Here is a 21,969-nt window from a genome sequence, read left to right as displayed (position 1 = left end):
TTGTTATAAGATGTTATAATGAAGGCTTTAAATTAATAAATTGGTGTAAATCCAAAGGGAATCTTTGAGATTGTGGGTGCCACAGGACCCTTTGTTGCTGTTTGAGATTATAGTGTGCTTTAAGCATTCAGTACTGGGATACCTTCCGTTAGCCTTAACTATTGTGTAGCCATTTGTTTTCAAAGTAATCTGTCCGTGAAGTCAGCACAATTCCCTGGAAACTGCCCAGTATAAACTAATCAGAGAGCCCCCTCTGGCGTCTGAAAGTGTCCTCGGATATTAAATTTATATCAATCACAGGAAGTCTTGGCAATCATACTAGTCACTTTTTCCCTTCACATCTGGACATAAATTATTTTTTGCTGCAAAGGTCACAGGGAATCATGGGTAGGGCATGGAATGAGGGCCATAGAAAACATGGGAAAGGAAGAATAAAACTACATTTCCACCTTTTTAGAAATAGCTATTTTTAAAGGACATGGAACAGAGCCAAACTATACAACTTTTTTAAGTTTACATTTGTTTCAGAATTAAATGTGGCTTAAAGATATTTTGTTTTGGAATTTTTTTTGCCATAAGATCTCATCTTGGCATTTGAGCTCTTTCTTTTCAGTTTGTTGAGAACAATAACTTTTACTGCACGATGATTTCAGAAGTGTATCCTGCTTTCCTATTTTACTAAGGAATTACTTCTCCCCAGTACTGCGTTTTGCCCTCTACTTCAAGAAGCTATTTAGTTGATGCTGGTATTTTCGCTGTAAAATGTTTTGTGATTACTTTTTACATCTCAAACTTTAAATATAGGAAACCTTTTTTTGTGTTCCACTTCCCCATCCATCCCTTCAAACGAGAGCTTTGGGAGGTTTTACAAAAACAAACCAAACCTTTTCCTTTTGACCCACAAGTTTTCTTTACCTTGGACAAGTAACTAGTGTGCCGAAAGCTGTAAAGCTTCTCAAGCTTGTAGTTAAATAAATTAAAATGTTCCAAATGCACAAGAACTGAAAATGGTACTAGCTTACATCTAGATACAAACTTCTATTTTTACTGTTTTGCTTGCTGTAGGTAAGGTTTTTAACACAAGCTTTAATGGTGACTTTATACAACCCTAACTGCTATTGTTCATACCTACTGCTGAGGGTTGGACAAGCTTTCTTACCTAGTTCGTAGTCTGTTTGCTTGATGATTACCTCTTCAGCCATGTAGGTTATGCTTTCTTTACAGTCAAATACATTTTTTTTCAGAATCTGATTGCAGGAATTCTGATGCTGAAAATCCATGGTTAAGTCTAGGAATTCTCCCTCTGGTTTTATTACTTTGTCCCTTTTTCTGGGTCTTGACAGATCTTTGTTTCTGCTGTCTCGTTTTTGTTTTAAACTCCCAGTTCCACCATTCTTCTACACATTCTTCTTTGGGGAAAGAGGATTCTTTCGAAGATGGGGTTTACTTTCGAAAGAGCAGTGTTTACGCTGGCTTTCTTCTTTCGAAAGAAGTGCTTTTGAAATTAAAACATGCAAATGAGGTGCTGAATATGTAAATAAGGTGTTGAATACGCAAATTTATACCTCATTTGCACACCTCTTTTGAAAGAGGAATGCAAGTGTAGACACACCCAGAGGGTTGGATGGGTGTCACTTTAAAACACACTAATGCTTCTTTCTTCACATCCAGGTGGGAGACTAAATCTTGAGGGTGCAGTGGGTGCTCTAGCCATTCCAGATTCATAGAACAAAGGAAAGTGACAAAATATTGAACCCAGTTGTCACCAAACATTATTCCTAGACCACTGGAGCAGTTCCACATTTAATTCCAGTTAGTTTTCAAGACATTCTGTGGATTCCAAGTTGAACAAAACCATGTTGCCGTATGGTTCTTTCTAAAACTAGTTGCATTATTATGAATTTAACATTTTCCCTATACTTTGTCTTATAAGCGTGTAACTATTGGAAATCTATTTTAAATACACTAGAGAGTGGGGATAATTATACAAGTAGGCAGATTATAGGAAATGATGTATATTTTAGTTGTGCACATTTTTCTGATGTAAATGAGATTATGTACAAATACCCCATTTTCCTGCTGGCATGGTGTCTGGAAAAAATACATATGGTGCTTGAAGCTTTTTTCACGTGAATAAAGTTGTTCAGGAATAAATGCATCAAGCACCTCCTTTCTTAAGGTTGAGAGAGAGCATCTTGCTTCTGGAATATATTAGGACTTGTTTTTGTAAGAAGTCGGTAAAAGTTAGATTTTTAATTAAATATTAACATTTTCTGCAACAGTTGTTCATTAAGAAGGCAGATTCTTTGACTGTTTCATGGATGATACTGAAACATCCTAGTTCCTCTTTCCATATGTATTTTTGCAAAAACTAGAGGGTCCTTGAACTCTTGATAGTGTGTTTTCATTCCTTTAATCGGCGTACAGGGAGCCCTGTTGTGTCTCACCCATTCTTCCTACCATTTTCTCTTAATTAAAACTGTTCAAACTAGAAATCATGCTTACTGGTGAATTTCTCATCTTGTTTCTTTCCAACCTCTGTGTAATTTTGCTAGCACCTGCTGGGATACTGACGTTGTTTGGATTTCATTATAATGCACATGGTTTAAAAAAATACACATCCACTTTTATTCATTGAGTTATAGAATCATTGGCAAATGAATGTGCAACATGTAAGCCTGAAAGCAAGCCAGATCTATCTGGGGAAGCTACCAATTTAAACTCTAGTGGTAGTTTCAGTTTTAAGTTGACTAAAAGCCATTTTTACTGGACTGTTTCCAACTCTCATGTAATCCCTAATCTCTCATCCATACTCTTGAAGATTGATGGAATAGTAAAACCTTCTTAAAGATAACTTAAATGTGTTCTGTTGTAAAATGTTCTCAGGGTAGCTTCTGCACTAAAGATGTTTTCTTTCTCACCCTATAGAGGTATCTTATTAAGGTATCCACTAGTGTCATGATTAAGTTTTCATGTGTTTCTCAGTTTTGATGCTAATCTTCATGTGTGTGTTAATTTTTTTCCCTTTGCAGCACCAATGTGGTTATGAATTATTCAGAAATTGAGTCTAAGGTTCGAGAAGCAACCAATGATGATCCGTGGGGACCTTCGGGGCAGCTCATGGGAGAGATTGCCAAGTAAGTGATAATTTGACTCAGTGGTGAAGAAAAAGATGCATCTTTATACAGAAATGTAAAATTTGCTGCTAAACCAAGAGGGATGTCAGGTTTATAGAGAGGAGCTGACAGATAGTTGTAAAGTAAATGTTAAGATTATATGCTGGGGGTGTGGGGGGGAATCATCAGACTCACTGAATCAAAAATCACTGTATATTTTGTGCATATATGCATGCATGCGTATATATAATTTTAAATGTCAAGGTCTTATAAAATGTGTCATTTTGTCTGGTTTTCAACATTAAAAGATCTGCTTTGGGGCCAGTTGCTTCAATACTCTTAAAGGTTTTAAGTGGAATAAGATTAGCTAAATTTTTGCTCATGAACATATATATCAGTTTATTTTCAGAGAAGGGTTTGGATAGTGTGTGATGAGCTAGTTGAGGCACACCCCCACAACCATGTTGTAGGTATTAAACCATTGCTTAGAAGTGGATAGATTCCCAAACTGCTCCCTTAAAAAAGTTGATACTCAGCTTTGTTTGAAAGGGTGGTGTGTGAAATATGTTTATATATTTTAAAAAAGAGTAGTAGTTTTTTGATAGCTCTTGATGAAATTACAACAGTTTTAGACCAAGTCTGCCATCTACTGTCAAGCTTAAATTGTAGCAAACTATTATGGGAAACTGGTATAAAAAATAATTGTTTTTGCTTCTTTTGTTTAATTCTCTTAGAGCTACGTTTATGTATGAGCAGTTTCCAGAACTTATGAATATGCTTTGGACTCGAATGTTGAAAGATAATAAAAAGAACTGGAGGAGAGTTTATAAGGTGTGTGCATATAAGACATTTTTAGGATGTAATTAATCTTATTCTGTATATTGAAGAACAAACAAGTATTTTAGTTTTATATCCTGATGCACTGTTGTGCATGTATGCATTCAACTGTTGAATTTGCATTATCAAGAAAGCATAGTTAAGATAAGCTGTCTCCTGTCGGACTGTTACAAAAGTTAGATTTGTCTTGTTCTGCAGTATAGAGCTCTCTAAAAACAAGACTGATTTTGTGTATAATGCTTCTAAATAATATACCAGTCTTATTTTGCTGTTGCACAAGGGTCAAATGAAGAACAGAATTTGAACAAAAGAAATAGTTTGCATGTATGCTTGTCGGCATACTATTTTTTTCAAATTATTTTCAAATTCTTGTAAAGCATTCAAAAGGATATTGTGTCTAACTAGGACAACTTGGAAACCATTTTAACATCTTAAAACTTAATGCGGATTAGTGTTCTGCATCAAAACAGTCCAAATTTTCCCACTAATGTTGAAAATATTCTATTTGCCTTTTGTTTAACTACTAGGAGAGAGAGCGAGCGTTGAAAACCAATAGAAGTTTTCTTGGCTTTGGATAACTTGTGTAAAGTAGATCCAGTTTTTCCTTAATATTGTTGTGCTTCCCTTCCCATATAACAATATAGATATAGGATTATATTGGGATTTTTTGGTGTGGGGAAGGGTATTGGGTAGGTTGGTATAGCACATACCATATTTAAAATTTAAGTTTTAGATCCTACTCATCTTGTTTGAGGCTTAGATTTTAAGAGAGAAAAACAGTTCTAAGGTGCACTCTGTTTTCTTGGGGTGTCCAAAGCTTTGTACTCAAAGCAATTGTTTTCCCTGAAGTATGTGGTAAATTAATATTTAATACTATCAGACATACTACTCAGTGTTCTAAAAAATACTTGAAATTAGCTTCCAGGTTTGAATATGTGAGATTTTGATTATGTTCTTTAGGTGGTAGACTGCTTCATATAGGACTCTTTTTAGATAGAACTTACTGAAGTTCAGAAAGTTCACAAATGATAAATTGTGAAAGTTGAAACATTTTTAAACTTGAAGTTTCCTTTAAACTTACTCCACAATATTGTGGTTTTTATACATGAATGCATTCTTGTGGAGAGCAAAGTAAATAATTCACGATAAAAATTTTTTTCCATGAAAACCATTGGGGATTTTTACAAGGTTAGGTTTGCTTTTTAAGTTTCCATAACAATCATTTTCTGATGAAAAGTAATTTTGTTTCAATAATTGGTTAATATTAGATCATCACTATCTACTTTGTTTTTTCTGAACAAAAGCAATTTAATTTTGCTTGGGTTACATAAAGGGGAAATAAAAAAGAACATGCTAAAAGACAAATCAATGTAATTGTTATTTAAAATGAGAACAAATTTACCATTTATGACTAATTTTTGGATTTAGGGTTTAGTATTTTTATTGCACTTAAACATCTGATAGAGCTTTCGTTCATGCAGTCATGTAGTGTGCTTTGTGTTTTTATAGTCTTTACTGCTCCTAGCTTACCTCATAAGGAATGGATCAGAGCGTGTTGTTACGAGTGCCAGAGAACATATTTATGATTTGCGCTCCCTGGAAAATTACCACTTTGTAGGTGAGCAATAGAAAAATCTTATAAGCAAATTAAAACAGTAGTTGGAGTTGTCAGTCACCTGAACCAGCTTAGAAGCTTCTCTGCTCTAATTAGAATCTGACTGTTGCTGGTTGTGTGAAGAGTGCAGAATCCAAGACGTGGGACCCTAGAGTATTAATTAGTGAAGACAAGAACTTGCAGAAAAGGCTGGCTAATAACAACAGAACCAACACAACATGAGTGTTCGGGTTTATATTAAAATATGCACTAGACTGGTCCCCTGTGGTGTCCGTAAAGGAATAGCTTTAATCATATGGGAAGAAAAGGTTAGGGATCCAAAACACGCACATCTGTTTGAAGCTGGTTCCCACCACCACCACCACCACCACCAAATAATATTTACAGTGCAAAGCCAGCAAGGCCAGTGTGTGTTTTGAATGTGAAAGAGGCTGGAGAAAGAAGCAAATTTTAGTTTTTAGCTGAAAACACTTTTTAAAAATTCATTTTTGTAGTGCAGACAGAATTCTGGCAATTAGTGTTTCAAAAACTACACTAAAAAAGCTAACAACTGGTGCTGCTTCTTAAATGGGTTAAAATCGGAATAAAATATGATTGAAGAATCGTTTAGAGCTGAATCGTTTCTCTGAAGCTTACTGCTGCTAATCTGTTAAAATTAGTGTTAGATTTTCAAAATAAAATTTGCACTTAATGAAAATAATACATGATTTAATTTAGGATGAAATTTCAATTGAAATATAATAGTATGTATGATTTCATATTAGACAGATTCTGTGAACTTTAGGATTTTTCTGATCATTTTTAACTTTGTTAGCTTGTCTAATGCTCAGAACTAATGGATACTTCTGATTTTTTTTCACCTTTGCTGGTATGTACAGACGAAAATGGTAAAGACCAAGGTATAAATATACGCCAAAAAGTGAAAGAAATGGTGGAGTTTGCTCAGGATGATGATCGACTCCGTGAAGAGAGGAAAAAGGCAAAGAAGAACAAAGACAAATACATTGGGGTTTCTTCTGACAGTGTCGGAGGGTTCAGATATGGTGAGTAGAGTTGCTCAGTACATGAGGAGAGCAGTTTGCACTCGGTGACTTGAGTTGGGTGTGCTACAGAAGCAAATAGCTACTAAAAAGTATCTTTTACCTACTGAGAAAATCCATCCTCGAAACCTTTTTCCTTTCAAAGTGACTGTCTTAAAATATACCAGGCAATTTTATTACTCTTATCAAGCTAACAACTTTTCGCACCCTTCTGGTACATCTCATTAGAAATGAGCTATTTCCAAAATATATTAGTGGCAGTTTCTCTCTCTCTCTCTCTTGGTATAGGGGCATTGGGGTGTCACTTAAATGAACTAAGTGGAAATTTTGTTATGGCTGATGTTGATCCATTGATACTTCCGAAACTTAACGGATTTACCTGAAAATTTACATGTAGGGTCTAACAAGGTATTTTCAAACTACAGGGCTTCCAAAAGTACTCAGGCTTTTTTAGAGGGTTGCTAATAACTTTTCACTTCATGGTTTAAGAATGGCTTGACCTAGGCATCTTACTGCAGTCTGAGTGAGCAGACCCCACCAAGTGCCTTTGATTTGTTATGTGGTGGTGATGGTTGTGAATGTGTGGTTTTTAAAGTAAAATAATGTGTACCTTAAGGTATGCAAGCAGACCTTAAATTCCGCATGTAGCATTATATGGATACTTGGAATATAAGCATGGGGTATTGTTAATGTGCATGCAGGTGCTGCTTGCTGAGCTGCGGTCTCAGGGAATTCAAGGAACTGCATCTGGTCTATGACTTTTTGTTTTTAATTGCATGTGCACCTGAGGAGCACACTTCCTGGTGCCAGCACCAAACTCACGTTGCCCTGACACACTAGGAAACTTCCAGCTGAATATGTACTGTGCTGTTTTATTGCACTCACCAGGCCAGCTCTGCATTGCAAAATCTAAAGGCAGGTTGCCCTTCCAGTGTTTCAAAGGGTGCTTGGGAAGCTTAACCTTAGTTGAGCTGCAGCTGGTAGTGAAGGTTAAGGAACTATGAATTTAAGAGGGAAAAGCTAGGTAGTAATTTTGTCTTAAAAATCAGCTTGAAATGCTATTCCAGGATTAAAATGCAAAAATGTGTAAGTCAGGAAACCCCACTGAGGTCATTTGACCATTAATTATGCTACATCTTTTCTTGAGAATAAATACTTCAGAGTCTAAACTACCCTGGAAGGTTGCCCTTAATCTGGCCATGTGTTTACCTAAAGTCTAGCTTGAAAGAATTGATATCAATGCCTAAACCGTAGGTTTTGCATTTCTCACATCAGCCTTTTTGCCATACTTTGCAGTTTGGTAGTGTTAATGTTCCCGCATTCCTCAGTGCATTGATACATGAGTAATGCCACTGAATGCAGTGGTACTGTGCACATGTTTAGTTTGCCATACTGAATTTGGTGGGATTGTATGGCAGGATTGAGGCTTTACTGCTCATAGTGGGCATGCCATGGGTTCTCTTCTGTTTTTAGGAGAATAGGACATTGTTCCCTCCAGATTTTGAGAGGTGTCTCACCCTTGTTTAGATGATCACTCATAATCAATGAACAGAGCTTTCTTTTGCACCTCTCCCACCTTGACCACCTCCATGCTCCCAGCTTGCACAGTGAGGAACAAAGGGCTCAGCATATATCTAACTATGCATCTTTTTGGCGTAGCCCAATACATTGCCTCTAAACCATCCATCTTCCTTATCTTACCTAGAATTACTAGAGATCAGCATGATTTTCCTGTAAGACAAGTCCATCCCTCATGTTTACAACTGACGTACTCATGTGCAGTGGAACCTGTCTCTTTTGTGGGAGAAGGGACTGTGAGGGAGAACTGTGCAGGTTCATACGTCCTCTTTGTGCCATGGATACTTGCTCTGCATAAACCTCCTCGCTATTGTGAATCCATGTAAGGGCCAGTGGGCTAAACTGTGTCTATGGTATGAGCAAGAGTTTCCCCTGAATAAATAATGTATATAGGATGTTCCACCATGATGTAGGATAAACTGCTCCTTGCAGTATATTTCTTTGATCTTATGTATCAGTTGGTAGCTCTGGTAATCATCTTCTCTTCTAGAACACTCCTGGGCTGCTGGTTCTGAACTGTCTTCATAGTTCTCCTGTCTTTATCTGGGTCGGCTTTTGTGATCAGTGGAAAACTTCATTCCTTCTCGATATTCTCTTCAGCTCTTCTCACGAGACTTCCAAATCTGAACTTATGTCATCTCATTAAAATGTATTTGTTTTTATGCTGAATGATCTATAATTAGTATCACTTCGTTTATCACTATTGAACTGTTCACAAGCATTTTGCATAAGCTTAAAATGCCTGCAGAAAAAGACCTCTTCAGGCTGAAACTTTACATATAGGGCCAGACCTTTCAGCTATATAGGAATTGTCTCTTAAACAGAAAATGGATTTTTGGAGGAGTGTCCCCTATGATTTTTGGGGGGGGGGGGGAAATTGTTTTAAGATAAATTGTTGGATACTTTGGTAAAGGAAAAATAATCAGTTGGGGTTATTTTGTTTAAAAGAATGTGAACAGACTATTTTATCAAATACCTCATAATTTTAACAATGCCGCATTAGGCTAATGGGTAATAGAATTGTGGAACATGTGGATAAGCTTTATATTGGACGACTTTATTTTTCAAATACCCAAACCAACACTTTTTTCGTTGTTCTCACTGTACATTTCAGAACAAGACAGGTTTTAAGCTACTAGTCAGCATTGTGAATGTTTATGGCAAACAAGGAAACCCAACATACTTTAAAATACAGAAACAAAAAAAAAATCACATTCAGTGCACCTTGATGTGCTCCCTAGCATTTTGCTCTCTGTGACACAGAGCACTATTGATCACCTGGGTTGGTCAACATGTATGCACTCTTTCAGTGTAGTCCAGGTACATGTAAAAGGGAGGAAAAGATACAGGCAGCTGGAGACTGGCTTTGAGCCATTTGATAAGAAGATGTATTCATACTTGCTGTCCAGATTCTGTATTGTATTTTAAAAAAAAAAACAAAACTTGTGTACTCTGACCAACATGTTCAAATGTCTGATGCTTAAATTTAAGCACTTGATTACAAATTTAGATACTTCATAAGTGGCATAATATTTCCAGGATCCATATGCCTGACCATTTAAAAATTAAGCCACTGGCTGGGAGCTCAAAGTGTGAGGATTTTTTAGCCTGTCATGTTGTTTCTGTTTCCAACAATGCGGAGGAAGTTTTCAAGAAACTACCTTCTTAAATATTGATTTTTAAAATTTAATTTTAATGAACCTGTTTAGGTGTGTAGATGAAATATTTGCAGGTAACTCAAGCAAAGCTATGAACTTTTTTCTAAACTAACCCCCAGCTAATCATAGTTCTTGATTCTCAGCATTCAGAAGTAAATTTTGCTGCCAATTCTTGATGACACTGTAATGTTGAGAAATGAAAGCACCAATTGGCTGTGGAGAAGATAAGTTACTGTACTTTCCTTAATGGTTCCTGAATCTTATTTTGAGGAGGTCTTTTAACAGGAATGGATGCTAGAAATATCACTGTATGTTTTGGTCTTTGGTACTGTGCCTCTGTGTATTCATGAGCTTTTAAAATGTATAAAATCTTTGAAAGATTTACCACTTAGTATGGCAACTTGCCCAGGAATGCAATACTGCACATTGAGTGACCATTATAAAAATGGTATGTTCCAGGTCTGAGAAGATGCTTATACAGCCTGAGTTGATTCTCTTATGCTGCTCCTCTAGCAGGATCTAACAGTATTCTGATGTGCTGAGCTGTGCAGTACATTAAGGTTGTGCAGCTGTCATAAACAAAAGCTTTTGAATCTGCATTCCTGCCACTTAATGATTGGCATTACGTGCTGTGCCCTGCTGTAATAGTGTTGATTCAGCACTGTGGGAACTTTGGTTTGCCTTAAAAAGTCATAAGGTAACCGTTTTTGTGGGGGTGGTAGCTTTTTTGAAACTTATGGTATTTCTTATGTCTTAACAAATTCTACAGGTGAAAGGTATGATCCTGAGCCAAAGTCAAAATGGGATGAAGACTGGGATAGAAACAAGGGTGCTTTTCCGTTCAGCGATAAGCTAGGTGAACTGAGTGACAAAATTGGAAGCACAATTGATGATACCATCAACAAGTTCCGGAGGAAAGATAGAGAGGACTCTCCTGAAAGATGCAGGTACTCATACTAAGTTAAAATAGCTGTGCCTGTTCTTAATATAGTCACTGTCATTGTAAGGTGTATGAGGTGTCCACTTTTTTGCCACACCTTTCCCTCTTAATGGAAATAGTTTTGGGCCTGTCTGTTTGATCCCCAAATTACCCTGCTCTGTTGGTCCAGGAGGGCCATGTAGCTGCATTCCCAACCCCATGGAAGGAGGAGGTTCTTTGGGGGTCTAGAGCCACTATCACTGTCCTGATTCTGCAGCCACTTCTCTTGTGGGGGAGCCTGGCAAAGAGCAGTATACTGAGCTCTGGTAATTCTCAGCTATTGCAGTGGCCTTCTGGGTCCACTGCAGCAGCTTCAAGGCTGTTCTGATTTATGACAGAGTCCAGACAAATTCCCAAATGGCCCAAGAATAGGAGGAGGCACAGAAATTACTCACCGCTCCACTCCACCCCTGTATTCATTAATCTTCTGCATTGAGCAGATCTCAGGAAGAACAGAGAATTTGGCCCTACTTACTCCTGTACTTGAAACAAATAATTTCATTTTCATATAACCCTTCTGAAAAAATGATTTCTTCACCTGATCGCTAAATCCTCTGCAGTAAGAGAATAAACCGCAGGTGTTTTTGCCTGGTGCATGAAGTCTAAATGCATGCTTCAACAGGTGTATTACTTTTACCATTGGGAGATTATATCCATTCTTAACAATCTGAAAATGCTCATTGAAATAAACATTCTAAAATAGTAGGAATTTTAATGTCTACATTTCCATTTTAGTGTTTTTCACAATTCTATAAGTATTTTTAATACCGAGTAATCCAGCAGGGAAATTAAAGTAGTACTAATGGTGACACTTCAGAGCAGGGCAATATGGCCTACCCACTAGGACATTAATAAATCATAGAGCTAGTACTCTGTGCACACATCAGGGTTCCCTTTTAGAACTTATTATCAATAGACTACAAAGAGAGAAGATCAAGAAGAAACATAAACAACTTCATAGTTAACAATAATGATATATTGATTTAATCTTTATGTGCTTATTCCTTCAAAAGCAATTTTGTATGTATGATCATCCATAAAGCTTTTCAGTCTATTTGAAATATAGCTAAACGATGGACTAGTATTTACTTTGATATTTCCCTCATTGTCTTGTGCTGCTACTGCTCGTCTCTGGATGAATCTCCAGCTGCTTGAGAGCCCAGCAAGTCCCCCTCCCTCTCTTTCTCTTTGCGATCCTCCCATAAACCTCTTCTTTTGTCAGCTAGCTCTCTGCTCTACTCCAGTGTGTTTGAATTTTTTTTGCACTAACCAGCTCAACTTAGTTATGAACTCCTTCTTAGTTCTTAGGTCTTGCACCTCCCTTTGCTATCCTCATCCTTCCTTTTTCTTCCCTTTGCCCAGGCACAATGTCTCTGATTCTGTAAAGTGCCGTAAAAGTGTGTGGCACTATTTAGTAGTATATCCCCAGGGTTGGTGGATATTTGAGCAGCAAATTATATATAAAAAAACAGTGGGCAGCTAGGCCTGCTCCACACCCCAGCCGGGGGGTAGGCAACCAGCCCCACTCCCTGGTTGGCCAGCCAGTTAACTGAATGTGACGGTTATCCAAGAGCCAGATAACACAGCTTTATTGCACTTGGCATTGGGACTTGAGACAAATGGAAGTTTGCTCTGCAGAAGGAGCAAAGTCCTCAGGGCAGGTCCATATTGTCACAGGAATCTCATGATGTAATGTGTAATTAAAACCCCGTAAAATCATATTGATAGCTGTACTCAGAACTGTGGTAGCAGTTTTCATCATTTCCCATTTCATACTCCTAATTGAATACAACAGGTGCAAGTTCTACATAAATATTTAATACCTAAGCATCAGTGATTGGAAGAAATTAGATTTTAATAAGCATGTGTGGTTTAAAAATCAAACGTTCCACACAGCACAGAATGGTACTTTGAACAGTGTGTGCAGTAGAATGTTTGCATCTTCCTGCCCTTCTTGATTCATGGGAATACTCTAAATCCAGTGGTTTTTGACGGGGGGCGGTACACGTAATCCTGGGGGTGTGCAGAGGTCTTCCCAGGGGTATATTAACTCATATAGATTTTGTCTTGTTTTAAGATAGACTGGGACAAGTGCCCCCAGGTAAGGCCTGTCCTCAGACGGGGCCCCCCACGGCACGGGCAGTGCATGGGACAGGGAGGAGGCAGGGCACGCTGCTGCTGCCTGACTGCTGGGCAGGGAGCTCACCCAGGTCTCACGCAGAGCAGTTGCTGTGTCCACACACACTTGCTCCTGGGAGCATTGGAACCCAAGCTGCTTTGAGCCAGGAGCAGCATCAGTTCCTGGGATGCCAGGTGTGGCTGGCACTTCAGCTCTGGTTGGGAGAAGTGGGAGTGATGTGCGCCACCTGCAGGAAACTTGCTCCTCAGTTCCTCCTCCTCGCTGTGGAGGGTTGATGTGAACATTTCACCTTCCTACTTAAGAGCCTACCCCTAAGCCCCATGTTTTCCTTGCTCTGGTTTGCTCTCCAGTCCAGGGTGAAAGTAACTTTAAAATTTCTAACTGGTGCAAATCATTGAGTATGCACTGTTTTTAAAGTAGGAGTTATCAAAAGTATGGTTTGACGTTACTTAATAAGGACTATCTCATGTTTACATGCATTGCAGCCGTTGAAATACTGATTTTTGTAATCAAATTTGGAAAAAATGGCTGCTCTTGCTATTTTGGTTGCAGACGCCTGCCTTAAATGAATTTATTTATAAACAGACATTCTATGCAGTTTGTTCATTCTGTCAGGGTGCAGTAATGTAGAATTAACATACTGTTCTGCTCTGAAAAGTGACTACATAAGATACACTGTCTCAATCCATAGATCTTCCTGTGTGTGTTCAATCTCAACTGTTGACTGTAATGATAACCAACCAAAGCCCTTGGTTTTAATCCTTTTTTTTGAGTCTTTTACTAGTGCAGAGTGAATACTTCTCTGGAAGGATGAAAACAGACTCTCATCTGGCTTACATCTTGTCATTAGAGTGCTTCCTAACATTCCAGTCCCAGTATTTTTTGTTGATGCATGAACTATAAGAACCTAGCTTGACTTTCAAATTCCAGGTCTAGTTACAGAAAAGGTTCTTTTTGACTTATGCTGAACACACTAGATCTAAGTTAGTGAAATAAATATGTAGCCCCATTGGGCTATTTTTACAGCCATTTTTCAGAGCAGACCTGCACTTAAGGTATACACAGCTGTCTGTAGAGAAACTTGGTCCACAGTTTGAAAGATGGCTGATTTTGAACCTTGGAAGGCAGACATTCCTACCTCTCAGAATTGTGTTCCTTGTCCAAGTTATCAGTATTGCATGGCTCACTGGAGCTGAAATGGTCTCTAAAGAAGCCTTTGGCTTTCCTTTGTTCATTGGGATTCCCTCTAACCTTACTTTAATGAGCCAAGCCTAACCCCAATGTCCTCATTTCTTTGTACTTTTATTAATGATGATCCCAACCTTACATACAGAAGCAGTATTTTCCAAATTTATCTGCAGATACCTTAAGGTTTCTGTAAAACAATGTAATACCAAACAGGAATTCTTGAACTCAATCCAATTCAATTGCTCTCCAATATTCTAAGAAACTGCTGTAGGTAGCAGATGGCGAAGAGAAACAACATGGTATTGGTCTCCTATAAAGCTGTAAGTGTCATCTTTTTGCTAAAGGTGACCTTGGTTTATAAAGAGTTAATCTTTCTTCTTCTTCGAGTGTCCCCGTGGGTGCTCCACATTAGGTGTCGGGCTCGCCCGGCGCCGCAGATCGGATCTTCCAAGCAGTTTCTGCCGGACCGCGCATGCGCCGGTGCGCGCCGCTCCCCCGCGCGCTCCCGGCCATGTGCGCGATCCGGTCCCCGCCAGTTCCTCTTAACCGCCGTCGGCTGCAGACGGAATCCAACTAGGCTAAGGCCAAGTAGTGTATTCAATGGCTTTATCTGTTTTTTTCTTAAAGTTTTTTCAGGCACTTAGGCTACTATAAGCTTGCCGGTTGTTATTTTGTAAAAAAAAACAACAACGAACAAGCTAGGAGAGGGACAGCTCAGCCAGTCCCAGTAACAAGCGCCGGAGGCCAGGAGCTAGGGCTATCAGCCCTCCTGCTAAGGCAGGCCATCGGACGGGGAAAACGGCACAAAGAAGGTGCTAAGTACCCACTTAAAAACACAAAGACTCACCAACAATGTCCTCTTCAGGCTTTAAAAAAAAAAAAAAGAATGCTGCTTCTTGACAAGGCCCTCCAGCCAGAAGCGCCGGAGCGGCCGCAGCAGGAGGGACCCTCCGGGGCCCTTAAAAGGAAAGCTGCCTCCCTCACTCCATCAGCGCAGAAACGGAGGAAAGTATCTCCAGCCCGATCCCTGCCGGCAGCAACAGCGAGCGGGACGGGAGGAGCAAGCAGCCCCCAGCCGCAGCAACAGCTGATCGGCGGCGGCACGGAGAGCCACGTGGAAGCGGCTCAGCCTCCAATACTCAGCCAGCCGCCCCGTACCGCAGGCAGGGCGGCGGCTAAGCAAACGCCGGTACTGGCGGCACCGCAGGCAGCGGCACCGACCCCCGGGGAACCGGCGGTGCAGAGCGCGCAGGCACGCAGCCTGCCGGCACCGGAGGACACCGCACATGCGGCATCGCCCTCGAGCGTGCCGAGCTCGGTGCGGACGGGGCCGGAATCCCCTGTATGCTCCCCAGCCCGATCCCTGCCGGCAGCAACAGCGAGCGGGACGGGAGGAGCGAGCAGCCCCCAGCCGCAGCAACAGCTGATCGGCGGTGGCACGGAGAGCCACGTGGAAGCAGCTCAGCCTCCGATAATCAGCCAGCCGCCCCGCACCGCAGGCAGGGCGGCGGCTAAACAAGCGCTGGTACCAGCGGCACCGCAGGCAGCGGCACCGACCCCTGGGGAACCGGCGGTGCAGAGCGCGCAGGCACGTAGCCTGCCGGCACTGGAGGACACCACACGTGCGGCACCGCCCTTGAGCGTGCCGAGCTCGGTGCGGACGCCGGAATGCCCTGTATGCCCCCCAGCCCGATCCCTGCCGGCAGCAACAACGAGCGGGACGGGAGGAGCAAGCAGCCCCCAGCCGCAGCAACAGCTGATCGGCGGCGGCACGGAGAGCCACGTGCAAGCGGCTCACCCTTCGATAATCAGCCAGCCGCCCCGCACCGCAGGCAGGGCGGCGGCTAAACAAGCGCCTGTACCACCGACCCCCGGAAAACCGGCGGTGCAGAGCGCGCAGGCACGCAGCCTGCCGGCACCGAAGGACACCGCACATGCGGCACCGACTTCGAGTGTGCCGAGCTCGGTGCGGACGGGGCCGGGATCCCCTGTATGTCAGGGGCGGAGTTACCTCCTCAAGGGAGGGGGAAGACTGCACACAAGAGGAGGCATTGCAGCCCCTCTCCGCACAGGGCTGTGTAGTTGCTTTCTCACAGCCCTCCGCTATGTTGCAGACTCCAACTAGAAGGCAGGGGTCCCCCCCCCCTTGGCCTACCCGGAGCCCCCTTCTCCATTTCTGCAACCAGCCTCACCCTGGCTGGGACCACCTCCACCCTTCCTGGGATTTGAACCGCTGGACTATTAGGCAAAGTCGCTCTCTCCAGGGTCTCGACGGTCTCCCTCCCCCAGACGCAAAGGGTATGCACCAAGGGAGTGGTCTAGGTCACCTTCCCAAGACCAGTGCTTATACTGCCGTGGTCGCCCTTACCACACAGGGCATAGACACCATCGGCAATCTACTAGGGAAAGATCCCTACGAACGATCTCGTACCCCCAAGGGCAATTGTGACCGGGGACAGAGACTTAAGCATCTCAGGGGGGACTGGTTATGGAACCCCGAGATTTTTCCTCGCACACCTCTAGTGAGAGGGTGTACCATCATCAGCAGGAACCGGAAGGGTCCAGAAAGACGTACCCCAGCGGTTCCTCGCTTTCCTCCCCGGATGAGGCTACGGCCCCGGGGGGCGTCCATCCTCCGGACGATCTCAAACAGTTCCAAGAGCTGTTTTACGAGGGTGGCCTTCACGCAAGGCTTCCAGACAGCAAAGGTGCAAGAGCAACACCATAAGCTCCTCAAAAATCTGAGACCTCCGGCCTCCTCCAAAATAGCAATACCGCTGATGACGCAATCTTGGAGCCTGCCACTATGATATGGCAGACTCCTGCGACTATTCCGCCTGTCCACAAAAGAGCGAAAAAAAAAAAAAAAAAAAAATACTTCGTGCCCACGAAGGGCATGGAGTTCCTGTTCAGCCACCCACAACCAAATTCTTTGGTGGCGGAGTCGTCGCAACGTGGGGGAATAAACAAACATGCCAAAAAGCTAGAGCTGTTGGGCAGAAAGGTCTACTCCTCCTCCACGCTACTGTTGCCAATGGCAAATTACGCAGCGCATCTAGCGAACCATAATTTCAACAACCACATTAGGTTGACCTCCCTCATGGACTCGCTTCCAGAGGGCACGAAACCAGTGCTCAAGGCCATCATCCGACCATTTTATAACCAGTGGCAAAGGATCACCACAGACACATGGGTGCTGGAGATCATAGCCACGGGGTACGCCATCCCCTCCCAGTTGCTCCCACCGCCATGACCTCCACCCGGGGCCCCACCTCCAGGAGACCTCCCATGTAGCGAGGCTCAAGCAGGAGGTAGACCATCTCATGCTCGTAGGGGCAGTGGAAAGAGTGCCGGAGCAACTGCAAGGGAGAGGGTTCTACTCGAGGTACTTCCTCACGGGGAGGTCCATCTTAGATTTTCGAGGCCTCACCGGTACCTGCGCAAGCAACGTTTTCGGATGATCACAAACGCCTCCATCCTTACGGCACTAGACGATGGAGATTGGTTCGCAGCCCTCGACTTACCAGGTCCTACCGTTTGGGCTCTCCTCAGCCCCCAGAGTCTTCACCAAGACCTTGGCAGTGGTGTCAGCCTACCTGCACAGACAGGGGGTATTTATATTCCAGTATCTGAATGACTGCCTACTCAAAGGGGCCTCAAAGGAGGAGGTACTACGCATAATATGTGTCACAGCAGGCACGTTCTCTTCGCTCGGCCTGCTTATCAATCTGACAAGATCAAAGACAGACCCCACACAGGACATAGAGTTCGTAGGGGCACGCATAAATTCTATTACAGCGAGGGCGTATCTACCAGAGACTCGCTTTCGGGCCATCGGCTCCCTCGCGCAAGGCTTCACCTTCAGCCCTATGGTGCCGGTTCTGACGTGCTTACAGCCGCTGGGCCACATGGCAGCAGCAACGTTTCGTAGAACAGAACGCCAGGTTACACATGCGCAGCATGCAGCATTGGCTGGCGAGCGTATACAAACCGGCAGCACACACTGTTCACAGGATGGCGTCGCCCACAACGGAGGTGCGCAAATCCCTGCAATGGTGGGTAAACCCAGAGAACCTGCTAACAAGGGTACCCTTCCACCAACCACACGTATTGGTTTTTCTTACTACAGATGCCCCCCTCATAGGGTGGAGAGCACACATGGGCGAAGAGGTGATGCAAGGGCTGTGGTCCTCTATGGAGCAGTCACTGCACACAAATATACTGGAGCTCAAAGCAGTGTTCAACGCCTGCAGACACTTTCGAGACCAACTGAAAGGCAAGGTAGTCGGGATCAGTACAGACGATACCTCCACCATGTTTTATATAAATCGGCAAGGAGGAGCTCGGTCCCGTGCCTTATGTGTAGAAGCAGTCCGGTTGTGGAACTGCTGCATCGCCAACAATGTAACCTTGAAAGCCTCGTACTTACCAGGCGCTCGCAATGTGAAGGCAGACCAGCTGAGCAGGCGTTTCGCACTCACGCACGAGTGGCAGATCCGTCCCGATCTGCTGCAACCGATTTTTCCACGCATGGGGTTTTTCCCCAGATAGACCCTGTTTGCTACTCAGCACAACAAGAAGTGCCCACGATTCTGCTCCAGGGCAGGACTGGGACGGGGGTCCCTGAGGGATGCCTTCGCGATCTCATGGAGGGGCCCCCTGCTTTACGCTTTCCCTCCCACAGTGCTCATCCACAAAGTGTTGCACAAAGCCAGGAGGGAAGGAACCTGAATGATCCCGATAGTCCCAACGTGGGATCGACAGCAATGGTTCCCCCTATTCCTGCGCATGTCGGACCGGCCACCGAGGTCCCCTCCGGTGGCGCGGGATCTGCTCACGCAAGCCCAGGGGTCCATAGTGCATCCGCACCCCCAAAGCCTGCGACTACAAACGTGGTTAATCCATGGCTCAGCTCCCTAGAGAGCACATGTACGGAGGAAGTGCAGCAAGTCCTAGAAAGTAGCAGCAGGACTTCCACCAGGAAGACCTTCAAGCAGAAATGGACTCGCTTTACGGCATGGTGTTCTACCAAACAGCTAGCCCCCTTTCGGTGCCTATGGCTGTGATATTAGAGTATTTACTGGACCTCAAGAGAGGAGGACTCTCGCTATCCTCGTTTCAGGTCCACCTGGCCGCCATTTTGGTGTTCAGACACGAAGAGGAAGGGCACACGGTGTTCGCCCATCCCATGGTTACCAGGTTCTTCAAAGGGCTGGTAAGCCTATACCCCCCTCAGAAACCGCTTCCACCTCTGTGGAACTCGGACCTGGTGCTTAATGCGAAAAGGGGACCACCGTTTGAGCCTTTGGCCACGGTTTCCCTCCGCCTCCTTATGATGAAGACGACCTTTCTTCTCGCAATCACGTCAGCTCGCAGGGTGAGCGAGGTTGAGGCAGTTATGGCAACGCCGCCCTGCGCTGTTTTTCCAAGGAGGCGGTAACCATACGGCTGCATCCAGCCTTTGTTCCTAAAGTTTCTTTCTGAGTTTCATACTAACGAACCTATTGTTTACCCTTGTTTATCCAAAGCCTCATAACTCTAACAAAGAGGTGCGCCTACACCTCCTGGACGTGAGCAGGCGCTAGCTTTCTATATGGACAGGACCAAGTCCTTCCGGAGAACAGATAGGCTCCTAGTCTCTATCGCTCCCAAATCAAAAGGAGAATGTCTCTCTTCGCAGAGAATCTCTAAGCACATCGTATCTTGCATAAAAATGTGCTACAAACTCAAAAAGACTCCTTTACTGGCCACGCCCAGGGCTGATTCCACTAGGGCGGTGGCAGCATCAACAGTCTTTTTTCAAGGGCGTTGCGCTAAAAGACATTTGCAGAGTGGCGACCTGGTCATCCTGTGACACCTTCGCCAAACATTACGCCCTTCACAGGGTATTCCAAGAGGATACCCGTCTCTTGGCAGCGGTCCTCTCGGGGACAAGCTGCACATAATCCGATTACCCACCTCCTATCTTGGGTTACTGCTGGGTAGTCACCTAATGTGGAGCACCCACGGGGACACTCGAAGAAGAAAGAAAGGTTACTCACCGTAGTAACGGTGGTTCTTCGAGATGTGTCCCCGTGGGTGCTCCACTACCCGCCCATCCTCCCCGCTCCGGATCTCTGTTTAGTGTTTTGCAGGAGCATCCGAGGCGGTTGGTCAAGGAACTGGCGGGGACCGGATCGCGCACATGGCCGGGAGCGCGCGGGGGAGCGGCGCGCACCGGCGCATGCGCGGTCCGGCAGAAACTGCTTGGAAGATCCGATCTGCGGCGCCGGGCGAGCCCGACACCTAATGTGGAGCACCCACGGGGACACATCTCGAAGAACCACCGTTACTACGGTGAGTAACCTTTCTTTTTCAGGCTAACTAGATTTAGGCATTCTACCTCAAATTGCCTTCCCCAGAATCTAAAGGACAAGAAACCATTTTCACTTCTTCAATAAAGCAGAGGAAAAAACTACAGGCTAGAGTTCAGCTCCTGACTGTTACACAAACATGGATTGCTCATGGGACTGCATTTTTAATGATTCAGTACAAAGCTACATGCAACTTAACATTCACTATGCAGCTTTCACATGAAACAATGCCATTATATAGGGATTTATTATGTACACAGTAAACAAACATAAAGGGAACATTAATGTATAGTGTTTCATTGCTGTTAATGTGACCATCAAAGAAGAATCAAAACAAATCTCCTGAGCCGTTCAGTTTGAAGCAGTGCATTTATTATAGAAAATTGAGCACTGTAATATTTGATGTCCTACATTCATTGTATATCTTTAACCTCTCTGAAAAGCTTTCAGATATAACACACACACCCATCTAAAGATAACTTTTCTAGAGCTGTGAATTTTGGCGATCATTTGACCACTTGAACCCTTTTTTATCTTTTTGTGTTAAAATTTCTGGTAGTGCAGCTGTTAAGCTGGTATAGATGACCTTTTATTGAGCTATGTCTTACTCTTGAGCAAGTGAAATTAACTTTATTACATTACTCTGAAAGTTGTGCTATAGTGTAATACAAGCATTTATCTGGAGTGCACATTTTGTCACCACATGTGGCAGCACCTGACACACAGTCTCTCAAGTTACCTGCGACTCATGCACACATTGGATACTGGGGATTGCACTGAGGTGATTAACAATAACAGTTGGATTACACTAGTACCTCAAAGCCCCATTGATGGTCAGAGGCTGTTGTGCTAAGCACGGCATGAACACAGTGGAAAGATTCTGCCCCAAAGGAGTTTACATTTGGGTGACTGATGCATTGCATTAATGAACATGCCAGTCATCTTTGGGCACTTGGAGTAAAATCTTGACATCACACTTGAACATGAATGTATTGGTCTCCTCCTATTCTCATTTGTGCTTAGTGGTAATAGTACTCTAGGCTCAGAGGACCAAGAGCTGGAACTTCTCAGAGTTGTTACAAGTCCAGGATTAGGTGCACTGGCAGAGCTGTGTGAGCTTGCACCACACTTGTCTGTGTGTCTGACAAATGCTGTTAGTCTTTGGAATGTGAAAAGGAATGCTGGGCATTTATTTTGAATGATCATGAATTGAACCATTTCCAGGTGAAGATAGTGTCTCCACATGTATAGTAATTATGCCTAACCACCCATCATTGTCAGCCGAGAACAAAGGCTACCTGCTATAGTATATTGTGGTTATTGTCATGTCCCCACTGACAAAAAGACAGTCCTTGTTCAATTAGATCTGCTAGTACTCTTCTCCATTATTTAAAATATAAAAACCTTTCACATCCATACCCAGAAGGGAATTCTTATTTCAAAATAGCTTTCAATATATTTAAGC

At 43.3% G+C, this 21,969-nt stretch overlaps 1 protein-coding gene across 1 annotated transcript in view; it reads left to right on the top strand.

Annotated features, from left to right (window-relative positions):
* The window catches only part of CLINT1 (clathrin interactor 1), an 87,079-nt gene that overhangs the window by 41,118 nt on the left and 23,992 nt on the right, over window positions 1-21,969 (top strand). Inside the window, exons 2-6 of the mRNA XM_075009444.1 lie at window positions 3,033-3,137; window positions 3,851-3,947; window positions 5,463-5,571; window positions 6,447-6,611; window positions 10,614-10,791. Of these exons, the coding sequence (XP_074865545.1) occupies window positions 3,033-3,137; window positions 3,851-3,947; window positions 5,463-5,571; window positions 6,447-6,611; window positions 10,614-10,791 (654 nt within the window). The remainder of the gene's footprint in view (window positions 1-3,032; window positions 3,138-3,850; window positions 3,948-5,462; window positions 5,572-6,446; window positions 6,612-10,613; window positions 10,792-21,969) is intronic.

Source organism: Carettochelys insculpta, chromosome 15, assembly GCF_033958435.1.
Source record: "Carettochelys insculpta isolate YL-2023 chromosome 15, ASM3395843v1, whole genome shotgun sequence".
Lineage (NCBI taxonomy): Eukaryota > Metazoa > Chordata > Testudines > Carettochelyidae > Carettochelys > Carettochelys insculpta.
The sequence above is the reverse complement of the archived record's forward strand: the minus strand, read 5'-3'. Positions and strand labels throughout refer to the sequence as shown.